The 17554-nt window shown below is 39.0% G+C and overlaps 1 protein-coding gene across 2 annotated transcripts in view; it reads left to right on the top strand.

Annotated features, from left to right (window-relative positions):
• FIGN (fidgetin, microtubule severing factor) overlaps nt 1-17554 on the top strand; it is a 126091-nt gene that overhangs the window by 104865 nt on the left and 3672 nt on the right. For both annotated transcript variants that reach the window (XM_070422853.1, XM_070422854.1), the window contains one exon: nt 12143-17554. This exon is cut by the window's right edge and continues 3672 nt beyond it. In XM_070422853.1, coding sequence (XP_070278954.1) covers nt 12143-14397 — 2255 coding nt within the window. In that variant the 3' untranslated portion in view covers nt 14398-17554. The remainder of the gene's footprint in view (nt 1-12142) is intronic.

Here is a 17554-nt window from a genome sequence, read left to right on the forward strand (position 1 = left end):
GAAACTGGAAACTTTAGAATTGAATCTCTTTCAAGTTACCTGCTAATTTGAAAAATGTGACTGGAAGAATCTCCCTTTTCCTTAAGAGTATGAAGAAATATCAGAGTTTACCAATAACTAAGGAGGCCAATAAAAAATAGTTCCTGATCATCAGTAACTATACAATTGTTGAATAATTTAGACCATATCAAAGTAACATCCGTATAGCTTTAATTCTTTTGACAGTATTGAGAACAACTTTATTTCTAACTGCTTACATTAGAGACAGAGTAGGCCATGTTTATTCGCAACAGAAGACAGTTGGATTGAAATTAATTGTAGAATTACAAGAAGGGGGAATCTGTATTTCATGTGATTAATACAACTTGGGTTAACTAACTAGTTGATTCAAATCAGCCAAAGATTATACTTTTATTTTTTAATGTAATGACATTGTCTACTATAACAGTAGATGAAATTGTGCAGTTAAATCTTGTCATAGAGAAGGCAATCAAAATGGAATTTGGAGAAACAATATCTTGTGGTTCCTCCTATTGTTAGCATTTCCCCAAGAATTAGGTTGTTGGGCACCCCCTCCAGGATAGGAAACGCCACCTTCTTTGAGGATGCTGATATCCTCAGCCTCTGATTCTATCTCATTATGCAGCACTCTTTGTTTTTACAAATGGAAGAGCCAACACGCTAATGACTGGACTGTCATTCACATTGCACTTTAACAATGTTCTGTTTATCTGGAAATTAGAGCATCCCAATTATAGGAGCTGCTGAGGTTCATTTCACCAGACCATGGAATGGGGCCAGATGGGGAGAGAATGGAGAGGTGAGGACACTACTGCTGACACAGAGAGCTCTTCATGTTCCTTCCTGGACCATGTTGATTGTATTCTAAAGCAGTTTATCTTCATAGGTCGTCTTGCATGGAAGAAACAACGCAAAACCTACCAACGCAAAACTCATTTCATATGTAGCTTTTTCCATTGCCTTCAGATCAAAGTTATTTTCTTCAGGCTGGACTACATTATACACAGTTCTCAGGAGTGAAGGACACTGAATTAATGCACTATGTCACCCAGCCCTGACTATAGAATATTTTTTATCAAAGTCCAAGACACTATTTTGCTATTGCATTAAAAATTAATGCACAGATTGCCAAAAAGAGAAAAATGCATAAGTAATCTAAACAAATTTTGCCTGGGCTTTGCACACTTTAGAGTCACCTTAAGCAAAGACGTTTTAAGGGAAATTGTTGAAGAGTTATATTCTGATATGTAAATAGTATTATTATTCCTTTGCCAAGTTATATGAGGTAGTCCTCAATCTTAAATCAGCATCCCCAGTTACCTATTTTGTTTTATATAAACTGACTTTTTTGAGTCAGGTTCTAGAGGAGCACAGAAAGAAGAAAAAAAAGAATGAATGCAAATTCCATCTTACACAAGGTCATGGGGCTTGGCATGACCTTGTTTATTGACCCATGTCAGCATGATGTGTTGGGCAAAAATGAATATAGTTCAGTTTAAATATAACTAGATTGAGCTTTGTATTTATATACTTGGAGTAGAATACACACACTCACAAATAACTATTTACAAATAGCAATATGTGCTCATAATGATTAACATAATATTTTAAGATTGTGCATGAGGAAATTAACCAGCCATCTCATAATTCAAGATTGGTACTATGCCTGGGTTATGTTAATTAAAAGTGCAAATGTATTTTATATGGCACAACTGTATCTCGAGACTCAACTGGAATAACCTCAGACTTTAAGACGATGGTAATGTTATCTTAGCAGAGTCTTTTTTAAAAATAAAGATTCAAAACACATGGAAAATGCACAATACTTTTGACATTTTGGATTTCTCTTTCTGGATCAATCATACAGGCCAGATACAGTGGGGCCTTGACTTACGAGTGTCCCGACTAACGAGTTTTTTGAGTTGCCAGCTGTCTCTTGGATTTTTTGCATTGAGTTGATAGACTAATTTGAGTTAACGAGCTTAACGAGCTCCTTAAGGAGCTCGGTCTCAGAATGAATTAAACTCGTAAGTCAAGGCCCCCACTGTACTATGAATCTAGCTTATGGCTTTCAGGTTGAGTTAACCCCATTTATCCCCACATGCTACAGCTCAGCTGTTATTTACACACATAAGAGGGTTGATACTGCAGAACAAGGGGAGTGCTCTGTTGTGACACAGAACATACATATTTATTAGTAATGGCAGTCCCTATGGACACATGTGGCATGTCCTGATGATCTTTGTGTGACAAAAGTAACTGGGGGAAAGGGTAGATGGCCTTAATGGATTAAAAACATATAAAGACAAAGGGAAGACTGGCATGAGAAATGAAAGGCCATAAAGTCACAACTTTAAAGGTTAACTACCAAGCACTATTTAAGCTTATTATAAATTGTTTAAAATAATTCTCATAGGTACCTTAAACAAAGTAACATTTGACTTAACATGGGACAATCAGTCCGCTTACCTACAAACTCTCAAATCTTCTCCCTTGTTACAGTTGATGACATGTGACACTAAATACTAAGATTCTGGGTATGAATCACTTGTATATTTTAAGTTGCATGTATATGCATAGTTGTGTACTCTTTTGAATTGATTATGTTAGGATATACACAGACTTTTGGACACTGTTTTTACTTGATTTAGATTATTATTAAAATATTTACACATAAACTTTTGTAAAACCTACTTGCTGTCAAAAACAACATCAATTTAAATTATAATTTTAAAATGTAGAGATTTTTATATGAGCATAATTATATGTTCACTTGAATAGTTTGATTTAAGCATTGGAAATTTTAAGACTGCCTACAGAAAAAAAGTTATTTGAATTAGGATTTTGATTTCCTGGGTTGCTTTAAGTGATAGACAATCTATCCTGATTATATATTGAATATAAGTTCAGGTGGATGAAAAGTGTTATTTCCTTCATTAGTGTAATTTGCTTTGCATAAGTGCTTATGCATTCAGCCTCACAAATGCAAACCATCTTCTTTATGTCTTGTATGTAGTCACTGATCATCAGAGAGATGCAAATTAAAATGACAGTGAGGTATTAGTAATGGTACCTGTCAGAATGGCTATCATCAACAAATCAACAAAGGACAAGTGTTGGCTAGAATGTGGAGGAAAGGGAGCCCTCGTATGCTGCTGGTGGAAATGCAGACTGGTGCAGCCATTATGGAAAACAGTATGGAGTTTCCTCAGAATATTAAATATGGAACTGCCATTTGGCCCAGTGATCCCACTTTTAGGAATATATCCTAAGAAACCCAAAACACCAATCAGAAAGAATGTATGCACCCCCATGTTCTTAGCAGCACAATTTACAATAGCTAAGGTCTGGAAATAGCCCAAGTGTCCAGCAGTAGAGGAGTGGATAAAAAAGCTGTGGTACATTTATATCATGGAATACTATGCAGCAGTAAAAAAGAAGGATCTCTTACCCTTTGAGATAGCATGAAGGGACTTGGAGAGGAATATGCTAAGCAAAATAAGCCAGTCCGAGAAGGACAAGTATCATATGATCTCACTCATATGTGGGATCTAATGAACAAAATAAACTAATGAACAAAATAGATCCAGAGACACAGAAGCATGGAACAGACAGTTGAATCTTAGAGGGAAGGCAGCGGTGGGTGAGTGGATGGGAAGAGATCAACCAAAGAACTTGTATGCATACATGCATAATCCATGGACACAGATAATAAGGTGGTGAAGATGGGGGGCGGGGTGGAGGGCGGGGTGGGCTAGAAGGGGTCAATGGGGGACACAAGTAATACTTTCAACAATAAAAATTTTAAATAAAAAAATTAAAAATGATTTTAATATTTAAAATGCATACCAAGTTTCATCCTCAGTATGATGAAATGTTGGCAAAATAATCAGTTTTATATTTGATCACGTTTTGGTGAGTAAATATTTTGTTGCTGTGAATAAAATTTAATGACTTTTAGGGAAACTAATCCAGATCATAATCTACCCACAAAGTTAGTTGAAGGACAGGGTATATACCATTCTTGTCCAAGTCATGGTGCCTGTAACACTGAATACAGGCTCTACCTAAGCCCAAAGATCAGTTGACCTTCCAGATACCATCCACCCAACAGCTTTCTATAAGAAATAGGAAGTATAACTTTGTAGTCATTTAAGCAGTCCCTCAAAAGTTATACCAAAGCTCATGACTGGCTGTTAAATGAAGCTTTGGTTTTGGTATCAGAACCTATGGCAGATTCAAAGGAACATTAGGGATGGCATGGACTGACATAGGAAAATAGCTAGGAGAAGTATCTGACGAATCACAACCAAGGGGAACAGACTGAAATAACAGCAATCTGGAAACCAGTGTTTTGTTTTTAATCATTATTCATCATACTATTGTATCAATGAGACTCAGTCAACAATAAAAGTATCAATTATTTTATCAGTGCCCTGATTAAGAGGGCAGGAATACATTTAATGAATAGTATTTGGAAACATTTTGTTCTAAAGGGACTACTTTAAAAAAAAAGATTAAGAGCACTAGTACTTTTTAAGAAAATATAATTAAGTTATAAGCCAGAGCTTTAAGCTTCATAGTGAAATCATAAATTCAATTGCTTACGTGACCAGTAAATATGGTAAAAATACCTTGATGTTGTAATAGGGAAGAGGGGGCGCCATGACGAACTGGATGGCATGCCATGTCCAAAGTGGGCAGATGGTCATCAGATCCAGCCCACTGTTGCCCGGCAAGAATGAGTTCTAGTATTATAAGATCATTCGACTTGAAAAAAAAGGGAAATATAAGAATTCTTTTATATAAAGTTGGCTGATTTCAAAACCCTGTGCTGGCCAAACAAAACATGGCTGCAGGCTGCAGGCTGCCCACAGACTGTCAGGTGGCAATTTTTCTGTTAGAGGGTGAGGTATTTGAACTATATTTACTAAGGACCATTTAGCCAGAAATGCCTTCATGATTGTTAAAAGGGATTGTTTTATGCAAATAAGATGGAATGGGGGGAAAAAGTAATTTGCTGCAAAATGTATTATAATTTGGAGTCTTGAGGTGTGAAAGTGTGATTTAAAGAGAAAAATCATTTGACAGCCTTGCTATATAATTAGAACATCTTATTTTGAGACTGTGAGTTTTGAGACCATTCTTAACGGGTTTTAAACCTCTAAGTATTTTGTTCCTTAGTTGTGGTCTCTACAACATTGAGTCAAAAATAACATTAAAAATAAAATGCTATGAAAAATTTTTGAATTTTTGACACCTTTTTGATTAAGGAGATCATGCTCTGTGTTTTGCTGAGTATTAAAGAATTTTTATACCATTTTTATAACCAAGATTCCCACTAGAAAATTTCCTTTTCAGTAGATGTCCTGACATTAAAGAAAAAGTGATTTATAAATTCTAGAAGTGATTTTACTTTTTTCTGTCTAATCAGTTTTGTTTTTAATGCACCTCTTGCTTTTTTTTCAAAATAAAAGAATAACAAAAGTATTTGTACACAGTTGCAAAATATTTTCCCAAATATTACTTAAGGTAATTTTAACAGTCCAGTAGCATATTGTACCACTGCCATCCACATTTCATAGCTGAGTGTGATATGCTTGACTTCACCAAGATTAGAACAAATACATGGTGGGATGAGCAAAGCCAGTGGTCTGGTTCTCAAGCTTCTGATATTCACTCTTCAAACACAACTCTAGAACCTTCTTTATGTTTTCTCCAGTTTCTTTCTATCCTAACAATCTAGCAACAGCCTCCAAATAAAACTGTGTCAGACAAAATAGTATTCAACCCCACAGAACACCATAGTAAGTGACGTTACCACATGGTAACCGGGGCTGTTTGGATTGGGGACTAGATCACTTTAAAGTTCCCTTAATCTTTAAAATCAAAGACTCTAATTTTAGAGAATTTAGAATGTAAATTGTTATTGAATGTATTGGGGTGACACTGGTTACAAAAATTATACAGGTTTCAGGTGTACATTTCCAAAACCCATCATCTGTATTGTGTGTTCACCTCCCTAAGTCAAATCTACTTCCTTCACCCTTTATTCCCCCCTACCCTCTTCTGCCTCCCACCTCCACCTCCCAGAAATCACCATTCTGTTGTCCTTGTCCATGAGGTTTTCTTCCCTTTATTTTTCTTTTTTGCTCGATCCCAACACCCTCTCACCCAGCTCCCCTACCCCTCTGACAGCCTACAGCCTGCTCTCTATCTATGAGTTTGTCTCTGTTTTGCTTGTTACTTACTTTATTGGATTCCACATATGAGTGAATGTAAAATTATAAAGAAGATAGAAAGCTGGAAAAGTTTCATTGCCTGGTAAACTGATTCCCCTTGATTTAAATTCTTAGAATTGAATCACAAAGGTTTACACATAGTGGGCCCTCAGTTTGTTGACCTTCACACGTAGTGCGACCTCAGTTTGTTAACTAAGTGAACAGTTACTACATAAAATTCATTTTATAAAGAACTTCTAATTTTAGTGTTCTGAAGATGGAACCAAATTAAATGTATTAAAGAGAATATGTAATTCATGTGTTTCTTCCCTTCACTTTTGCCTTACTTTTACTTTCTGATAAGACATCACATTTTCAGGCTAGGAATGATCAGGAAATGGACTGGGGAAGTTTTCCGTTCAAATGGGTTAGTTCAGATCAAGTGTGTTGGCCTCTTGGCTTATGAAGGTCAGTACACAAAAGAAGGCTGATGCAGCCCAGCCAGTGTGACTCAATGGTTGAGCATCGACCTATGAACCAGGAGGTCATGGTTTGATTCCTGTCAGGACACATGCCCGGGTTGCAGGCTCGATCCCCAGTGTGGGGCGTGCAGAAGGCAGCCAATCAATTAATTCTCTCTCATCATCAATGTTTCTATCTCTTTTTTCCTCTCCCTTACTCTCTGAAATAAATAAAAATATATATATTTTTAAAAAGTAGACTGCTGCAGAGTCTGCTCAGACATTTCATTTGGTCATCACTCCCCTTGAAGAATAATGGTCCGCAGGTATTGCAAGGCACCAGTTTTCAGTACCAGGAAGTGTGGAAGCCCTCTCAGAAGGCTCATCACTGCATGAACCTATATTTTTAGCCAATGAATTTGCTCCCGTCTAATTGAAACGTTAAAGCTGTGTGTGTTCTGCCATGTCCCACCTATGAGATGATGAATCTGCTGCACTGGTAGGCAGAGGGGGCTGGAAACTGTGGTTACAGTCACCCTAGTAGTCATTATTTTCTAGAGAGAAACCGTGGTAAATATGGTACTATCTATGTTGAAATATATTATAAAAAATAATAACGAAAGCTTGAGAGGTGCAGTCACCCGAAGGAGTGAGTGCAATGAGTGCAGTGACGTTGCAGGCCTGTGAGAGTGCTGTGCAGCCATCCTAGAGCAGCCAGCCCTGTGCCTGCAGGTGTTTGCCTCGGGTCCCTGCCCTTAGGAAGTCTGAGAACACCGACAAATGAAGGCAGAGTCCCTAGCAGGCAGAATTACCCCATGGGAACCTGGTAGAGGAGAACAGCTTTTTTAGACCTGATGAACTGCTGAATAGCATGTGTGGGGGTGGAGTAGTGAGTGCCTTAGATTAATATTTCCAGGAATGTGTGCTAAAAATAGATTCCAGCAGGCTTAGTCTTTTATTTCAGTTTCCTCCCATTCAGAAAGTTGTTTTTATATCCTTCATTTTCCTATACAAGAGCTTCTTGATAATTTGGAAGCTGAGACAGAACTGTGAAGGATGCCACAATTGTTTCCAGTTGTTTCATTTCAAAATTGTGAAAATGTAGGAAGTAAAGTGATGAGGCAGCAACTGTTTAGTGATTAAAGATAAGTTATGAAATGGTCGTAAGGATAACAATGGAAAATGTTATGCAAACTGCCCAGCTTTATGGGAAATATAGACTTGTTCATTTGTACACACATAGATTAATCCTATAACGATAAAATAACAAAATGCTCCGGCTTTTTACTGTAGAACCTGCCATTCTTGTGTAACATGGTAAAGTATCTTAAAAGCAATTTTCTATTAAATTACACATTTTTTTTAAAACAAACACATTGCATTGTAAACTTTACCAGCTATATTAATAATTGTCTGATCCTATCAAACGTAAAAATTGATATTCTGGAGCAATTCTTCAATTACCTTTAAGAACTATTTTTTCTTAATTTTCGCTGTTTTCTGAGTTTTTATTGTACTTATGTAAGCTATTACTAAACAGCAGTGGGAGTTACTTTTTTTTTGGAATCACGTCTCTAATAATGTTTAAGATGGTATTGTTTCTGAGGTTTTTCTCTTCGTGTTTCAAAAAGAAACCATATAAAAGCTGTTTTTAAAACCCATCTTATTATTTGGGTGCCAAGTTAAGTGACAGGCATCTGTTGCTTCTCACTCACAGATAACAGCAATACAGTAAAAGGGAGCGTGCTTTTTTGTTCAAAGAACATTTAACAGTATGTTTTTCATCCATTTCACATCAGACATATCACCACCAATAAACGGAGCAATAATAACAACAAAAATAAGTTTGGTTCTACTTTCAACTGGCATTAAAATTCAAGACACCGATGAGAAAGCTCTTTGTTTTCGCAAGGCCAGGACAGTGTCCTGAACACTAGCTTCCTCGGCGCCTACTGATAGTAAGAACTAGACGGTAAACTATTAACTTCCATATTGAAACAATACTAATGACTTTAAAGCACTAGCTAAGTCCTTGTGTTTCAGGGATGTGAGTAATTCCGTTCCTTTAAGTTTATTTAATCAAAGCTCAATCTTGCCTTTTGCAGCCCTGCTAAGGTTATTGCTATTTAGTATGAATCAATAAATAAACTTTCAATAATCTTGGTAATCACATCCAAAAATAGCCTGAGAATCAAAAAGCAATTGTGTTGCCCATAATTGTTCCAAATAGATAATGTTGATAGGATCTTTGCTTAATTTCTGATGAAACAGAAATCTTATGAAATTTAATTCGTTTTGCCAGGGCCTAAGCAAAAAGGCCCAGTGAAAATAGCCAACCTACTTGATTTAAACTTTACATTCCTGTCTCTTATAGGGATTATACCTTACCAAGATTACTTTATGCATATTGGTATAAATGGTTAATTTATAAGGAAAAAGATTTAAGCCAGTACAGGCGGAAGGCTGCCCATCGTTGTTGTTTTGTTTCGTTTTTAATAATTATTCTGAATCTAAAGCTAAAGAAGTGTTATTTTGTTTTTTACAATGAGCATTTCTAATATCATTTTTGTTATGTACGTGTGTTAACTCATGACAACAATGGCTTACCTCAGCTCCCTGAAAGGAAACCAGGCCCTTTAACATGCGTGTTGTGTTGTGTGGTGTGGTGTGTTGTGGTGCACTTATAGTAAATCCCATTGCCTGTGACTCCTAAATTATTTTCTGAAACCTTGTTTCAAGACATTTATTTAAATGTTTATTCTGTATCAGTCTAATCAAATTCTTACTCATAGCATATGTGTATTCTTATGTTCTCAACACTGTATTTTGATAGTCTTAACGAAAAAAAAAAAATCCTAATAGAAATTCCCTGGAAATAATTCACAGGACTAATGAATTTGTGGGTCTTTTAGACAGCTCTCCATTACAGTCACATTAATATTCTCTCCTTCTTATAAGGCTCGAAGTAAATCCCATGACACTAGAAGAATTTAGATACTGATTACTTGCGATTGGTTCCTGGTGATTTGCTCTTAATAATTTCCAGTTGAATTTAATGAAAGTATGATTCCTGAAATGCTGCTTCATTAAAATTGCATCTTTTCCCCTTTAAGTATGGTTTCGATCATTTCACCCATTTTGTGGTATGTTTTCCTCCCCCTTGAAAAATAACGATTGAGAAAACAGAAACAATTAAGAATATCACTTTAGTTCTTCCTAGAACTCACACCAAGTTTCTCAGAGTGAAATGATACAAGCTGCATTTTACCCAGATTTACAATTTATTTATTTATTATTTTACTTTATTATTTTGCAATTTGATGAGATTATTTCTAAAAGACAGACTTTGAAAATCGGGAAAGTGAAGAAGGAATCTGTTGCATGTACAAGAGGTCTTTAGTAGCAAGGCCTTTAGTATTTTTACTAAAAAAAAAATGGTAAAGCTTGATTAAGTTATGCTGTGCAGCTTTCGGACTTAATTTAACTGAGATGGTGATTTGCAAATGAATGTCTACATGGATCCTTTTTAAAAATCCAAATGCAAATGAGTACAACTGTAGTAAAATATATTTGCAAATGAATCCTGTTGCTTTATTCATTTATTGTGTAATTACTGCAATCCTTCCTACCTTGTTTTCAGTATTTTTTAATCATTAAGTTGGAAGCATGACAGCAGTGCCAGCCCTGGCATGATTCTCTTTGACTAAAACCTTGTAAATTAACACAATTAGCACAGCATCATCCCGCTAATTAACTTCCAGTGTCTGGTGCAATGGTTTTGCAAACAAGGAAGAGGGAGTCAGAAGGGAATCAACATGCCATTCTGTTACCAAACTCTGTGCTATGTTCAGATTTGCTCAGTAAGTCAAAGCTGGCTGTGTCAGAAGCCAGTCAGGCAATGAAGAGCTAACGGGTTTGGAGGAAGAAAGCAGAGGCGGGTAGGAGCTGTCAAAATAGACTGGGAAATTCAGAGGAGAGCTGATGCCACAGAAGCTTCATTTAGACCAGGCCTCCTTCTTATCAAGGAATCTCTGCCAGAGGGCACAAGACAGTTTGCAAAATTCACTTTGGGTCATACAAAGGAGATTAAGGAGGCCTGCTTAATACAGCTGAACCAGACTAGCAAGTGTTCCAAGGAAGCAGAGATTAGGATGGGATGAGCCGGTCCTGGGAAATAGAACAGGGTTCCAGCGCTCTTCTGTCACTGACTGCATGCATGTGAGGCCTCGAGGGTGCATTATGAATCCCTTTGGGTGTGAGAAGGTAATTTCTAAGGTCTCTCTTAAACTGTAAAATTCAAATGATTCTGATTCTAACTGCTTAGCATTTTCTTTTCAGTGAGAAAATACTCTTGTTTTATACTGGAATACATAGTCACCTTGCTTCAGTTAGTAATCTAACAGATGCTACAATTACCCATAGCAATCCATTACAGAGTTGTACTATTCCGGTGTCTGCCACACACTGCTTCCCATGGAAATATAGAGTGAGACTCCAGATTCTCTTATTCTCTCTCTAATCTTATCTTCCTATTCACCTCTCTCTCTAGAGAGAGACAGAGAATCTTCTCTCCTCTTAGTAGCTTGGAGGCTCTAAGGCAGAGAGAAGGATTATAAGAGAAGGAGGGAGGATGCTAGCTAGAAGACCGGCAGACAAGTGATGCCTGTATCTTTTTTTCAGGGGCTCAACAACAGGACTGAGAGGCAGAAAGGAGCCAGTTGTAATTCATACCGAGTTGTGGGCTTTGTGCGATGAAAGCGATGGAGCGCTGCCTGGGAGATTGCTTTGCTGCACTCCACGAAACAGATTTGAAACTGTCGTGGGCCACTTTAGATGAGAGTTGGATTATGGAATGACCTGCTCTGTCTGTGTCATATTGTTCTGTGCAGGGAGCATTATACTGTGCTAACTAGGTGTTCAGTACCAAATAAGAGGGGTATCCTAGATGTGATCTGTCAGCTGTGTCTCATTTTTATATTGGCTAAAATATAAAACAGAAACTGTGATGTGGAAGACACAGAATAGCTAGGTATCGCACATTAATACAATCACTTGCTAGATATTTAAAATGTCTGCATATTTTATTGTAAGAACCTAGGATTGAATCCTAACTTGGCAGGAATGTGTGTGTACATATATATGTGTTTCTCTGTGTGTAGCGAGTGACTTAATAGGCTTAACAGAAATACATTAGCTTATGAGTTAAAAATGGGGAAAAAATTTAGGTCTTCTACAGAGTTTTCATTTGAATTCAGTTTATATTTTATACAGGGCTGAAATTCAATCCACTTTAAAGTATGCATATTGTAGAGATTATGACAGATATTACAAACTGGGGGAATATTTTATAATGTTGATATTATTGGTAGAAAATAATAGGTAACAAAAGAAGTTCTGATGAGTATCTAAGTAACAACTTTCCCCCACCCCCATCCTTAGGCTTGAAGATGCAGTGGACGCCGGAGCATGCCCAGTGGCCAGAACAGCACTTTGACATCACCTCGACCACTCGGTCTCCTGCCCACAAAGTCGAAGCCTACAGAGGTCATTTGCAGCGCACCTATCAGTATGCCTGGGCGAATGATGACATCTCTGCTCTGACTGCATCCAACCTACTAAAAAAATATGCAGAGAAGTATTCTGGCATTTTGGAGGGCCCCGTGGACCGACCTGTACTCAGCAACTACTCAGACACACCATCAGGACTAGTGAATGGTCGGAAAAATGAAAACGAGCCCTGGCAGCCGTCCTTGAATTCAGAAGCCGTTTATCCCATGAACTGTGTCCCGGATGTTATCACTGCCAGCAAAGCTGGAGTCAGTTCAGCCCTCCCTCCAGCAGATGTCTCTGCAAGTATAGGGAGCTCTCCTGGGGTGGCCAGCAACCTGACAGAACCCAGTTATTCCAGTAGTACCTGTGGAAGCCACACTGTACCTAGTCTTCATGCAGGGCTCCCATCTCAGGAATATGCCCCAGGATACAACGGATCTTATTTGCATTCTACGTACAGTGGCCAACCAGCACCCGCACTTCCTTCGCCTCATCCATCTCCTTTGCATAGTTCTGGGCTCCTGCAGCCACCACCGCCGCCTCCTCCGCCACCAGCCCTGGTCCCAGGCTACAATGGGACTTCTAACCTCTCCAGTTATAGCTATCCCTCTGCTAGCTATCCCCCTCAGACTGCGGTGGGGTCTGGTTATAGCCCTGGGGGGGCACCCCCTCCTCCTTCAGCATACCTGCCTTCAGGAATTCCTGCTCCCACCCCTCTGCCCCCTACCACTGTTCCTGGCTACACCTACCAGGGTCACGGTTTGACACCTATCGCACCCTCGGCCCTGACAAACAGTTCGGCGAGTTCTCTCAAAAGAAAAGCTTTCTATATGGCAGGGCAGGGCGATATGGACTCCAGTTATGGAAATTACAGCTATGGCCAACAGAGATCGACACAGAGTCCTATGTACAGAATGCCCGACAACAGCATTTCAAACTCAAATCGGGGGAATGGCTTTGACAGAAGTGCTGAAGCATCATCCTTGGCATTTAAGCCAACGAAGCAGCTCATGTCCTCTGAACAGCAGAGAAAATTCAGCAGCCAGTCCAGTAGGGCTCTGACCCCGCCTTCCTACAGTACTGCTAAAAATTCACTGGGCTCGAGATCCAGCGAACCCTTTGGGAAGTACACGTCGCCAGTGATGAGTGAGCATGGGGACGAGCACAGGCAGCTCCTCTCTCACCCCATGCCAGGCCCTGGGCTCCGTGCAGCTACCTCATCCAACCACTCTGTGGACGAGCAACTGAAGAATACTGACACGCACCTCCTTGACCTGGTCACCAACGAGATCATCACCCAAGGGCCACCAGTGGACTGGGGTGACATTGCTGGTCTGGACCTGGTCAAGGCCGTCATTAAAGAGGAGGTTTTATGGCCAGTGCTGAGGTCCGATGCCTTCAGTGGACTGACGGCCTTACCTCGGAGCATCCTTTTATTTGGACCTCGAGGAACAGGCAAAACATTATTGGGCAGGTGCATCGCTAGTCAGCTGGGGGCCACGTTTTTCAAAATCGCTGGTTCTGGACTCGTTGCCAAGTGGTTAGGAGAAGCGGAGAAAATCATCCATGCCTCTTTCCTTGTGGCCAGGTGTCGCCAGCCCTCCGTGATCTTTGTCAGTGACATTGACCTGCTTCTCTCCTCTCAAGTGAGTGAGGAGCACAGTCCAGTCAGTCGGATGAGAACCGAATTTCTGATGCAGCTGGACACTGTACTAACTTCGGCTGAGGACCAAATCGTAGTAATTTGTGCCACCAGTAAACCCGAGGAAATAGATGAATCTCTTCGGAGGTACTTCATGAAACGACTTTTAATCCCACTTCCTGACAGCACAGCGAGGCACCAGATAATAGTACAACTGCTCTCACAGCACAATTACTGTCTCAATGAAAAGGAGTTTGCACTGCTCGTCCAGCGCACAGAAGGCTTTTCTGGACTTGACGTGGCTCATTTGTGTCAGGAAGCGGCGGTGGGCCCCCTCCACGCCATGCCGGCCACAGACCTTTCAGCCATCATGCCCAGCCAGTTGAGGCCCGTTACATATCAAGACTTTGAAAATGCTTTCTGCAAGATTCAGCCTAGCATATCTCAAAAAGAGCTTGATATGTATGTTGAATGGAACAAAATGTTTGGTTGCAGTCAGTGATAACTTCTTTTAAAAAGTGTAATGAATGTTGGCACACACACATAAAACCTGCTACATAGGGTATAGAGCCCCTTTCCAGTAGTGTTTAAATTGCAAAGGGTACTGGGGAAGATGATGATTAAGTTGCATCTTTAGAGTCAGGGTAGATTTGGAGGGGGAAAAAAAATGCATCGAATGAGAGCATCCGATTTGAAAGCCCCAGATGACAGAGAGCATCTGTAGATGCTCAGTTCGGCTCACGCTAGACAACACTCACCAAGGAGCAAGGTGCAAGTGTGTTGACTTCGGAAGGACATGAACCTCGTGTGTTGATTCCATTCTGCTGTTCTCGAGATTTAGTTGCTGTCAAGTGCCTGGAGTGGTGCTTTATTTTTTTGTTTGCCTCACAATTACATTGGTGGCATGTGCTAATATAAAGAGCTTTAACTTCAAACATTAGTGGACTAAAGAGATGAACGGTTGTGTTATGACAGAAAACCAGATTTTTGCCATTTTAAGAGCAACAGTATTCCTCAGTCCTGTCTGTTCTGCGGTATTAAGCTAAGAACAGGTAAAACAGGGTAACGGTAATCTGGACCTTAATTTCTGCAGTTCATTTCTTTTAATGTTCTTGTCTGCAAAAACTCAGGAAAGCGATTGTGATTTGTACAGTACCTCAAAGGAATGTGTCGAAAGCACTATGTACTGCTGAGAGTAATGGGATAGGCTTCAATGTTACTTTATATTAAAATGTATGTTTACCTCAACGATTGGAAAATAGCAAGGAAAATTACTTTGAATGTATCCAGAAAAATAGTGAAGTGTGATACAACTGAATATTTACAATTTAAAGTAGAAATGGAAGGATTTTTTTTTTTTAAAAAAAGCTTCTTTTACTAATTATGGGGAATTAACCAGAGCAGAGTCATTCTTTATGTCAGTCACTGCAAGAGTTCTTCGTACATTGCTCCTTGATAATGAAGTGAAAATGTTCTTAAAAGTTACACTGGTTAATGGAAAGCTCCTTACTCAGTTTGTGTTAGCGTCTAGGACCGTCAGCCACAAAACCTGTGTAGGACCCTGAAAGTCACAGTACCTAAAAACTAGGACTGCATTTTACTGCATAGGTGGGAGTGGAGGTGGTGGTTTGCAAGTTCTCTCTTAAAACTGCTGGGAATGGTGTCATTCTACTCACTAATCTAGCTTGTAGGCTTGCCGTGCTGTTTAACAGAATGCAAAGATAGCAACCAAATCAAACAAATAACTAAATAAATAAATACAAAACACAACCGACCAACTTACATATATATATATATATATATATATATATATCCACAAAGAGCGTCTACATCCCCTCTCCTTTTTGACTCCTCTCTTGTCAGTGCGATTTTGCTTCTCATTTTAAACTCTTCTGGGCTGTAGTGTCCCCACATTCATTTCTACCTCAGTTTTGTTACATTTCTCTTGGAAATTAAAGTAGAAAATTAGAAGTGGACACACACACAGGCACACACACACACATACACTCTATAGCTTGCCACACATGTCACTTTGTTTTCTTCCATCTTTTCCCATAAATCTAGTTTCCAAGTACATCGGTCTTCCTGCTTGTGTCTACCTGATGCTAGCTCCCACCCCAACAGCATATGTGGCATTTTGCGTAATTTCGCATTCCTCTCCTGCTCCCCACCAAGTTGTTCTTTGTCTTCCTCTGTGCTTCCGGTGCAACTTCTCCCTGGTAGCTGACTGCCGCCCGGCAATGCCTCTGAACAGACACAATGTAGGCTGCAGCTTTCCAAAGCCACTGCCCATGCATAAGCAGACAGCCGGCTTTTTGAATGTATTTTTCCTTTTTTTTTTTTTTTCTTCTCTCATTTTTTAATCAAGAGATGCAGTAACAAAACTGTTGCAAAGCACTGGCATTTTATGTATTCCAAAAGTGATGTACATTTTTTAAAACTTTAAATAAATGTAATGGGAAGCCCCAAGAAAGTTCTTTCTGTTTTTGTTTCTGTTTGCCCTTCAAATATTTTTACTGATTTCATCCCCAATGTCAAATTCTCTGAAACACAACATAGAGAAAGCTAATGAGAATGTCATGATATTTCTGAAATTTTATGATGTTTGATCCATTACTCCTTGTTTTTATTATTTTCATATTGCTAAAAGCTGAGCAAATGAACCAGAATTTAATTTATTATGATATTCCAGGAATTAAAACTGTGCTTACATCTAAGTATTCCACAATAAAAAGCAGTGCCTTTCATTAAGGGTACAAAAATACACCCTCTGCTTTTCACAAGTGAATACATGCTACAATCGTATTCTGGCTCTACCCTGCACACCCCTTATTGTAAGGAAATTCTAATATTCCCATTAACTTGTAGGTTCATATTGATCTCACTGACAAGTTTACTTTTGTACAGTACTGGCCTATTTTTTGTCTTTTAGACACTACATTTCATTTCCGCCAACATGCTGTGTTCACTTGAAAGCAACCGGCAAGTTTTGATAAATCCAGTCTTACTTAGACAACTTTGGAAAATCCAATATTGATCCATATTTTTTGTGGCTAGTAAGAGTTAATGCCAAATATATGACTGCACTATTATGTTTTACATGCATTTACAAAACTGAAAATGAAGTCAGACATACTGGCTTTTAGCTTTAAGTGACTTAATAATTACTTTGTGATATCAGTGGTCAAAAATCCATGTATTTAGGCAGAAGCTGAATTCATGTGTGAATTTCATTTAGCCCCCCGAATTCTAGGATTAGAGTTTGTAAGACATTGGGCATGCTGAAGAAATGAAGATCTGTTGGGGGAGATAAGGCTGACCTTTGAGTAGATAGTGCTCTCCTATGATTCTTTGATTCTACATGACAGCATTATGAGCTCTTCTATGGACTAGCCTAATAATGAGCTCTTTTCCGACTATCCCTTCTGGAGCATGGGATGGGGGATGGGGACCGCATCCTCAGTAGTGAATGTGCACAATCAGTGATAGTACAACTGAGTAACGGGCTCCATACTCTTGGCCTCTTTTTGACTGCTAAGAATTTGGAGAAGGCTCCTAATGAAGGTAAGGAGTTAATGAGCCAGTCTAAATCCCTTCCCTTCTGGCTGAGGGATTTGAGGCCTTTCACTTAACAGCCCCTAATTCTCTTCTTCACAACT

The sequence above is a fragment of the Myotis yumanensis genome, unplaced genomic scaffold (assembly GCF_028538775.1).
Source record: "Myotis yumanensis isolate MYYU_CA2020_CCGP unplaced genomic scaffold, mMyoYum1.0.hap1 SCAF_8, whole genome shotgun sequence".
NCBI classification, from domain to species: domain Eukaryota; kingdom Metazoa; phylum Chordata; class Mammalia; order Chiroptera; family Vespertilionidae; genus Myotis; species Myotis yumanensis.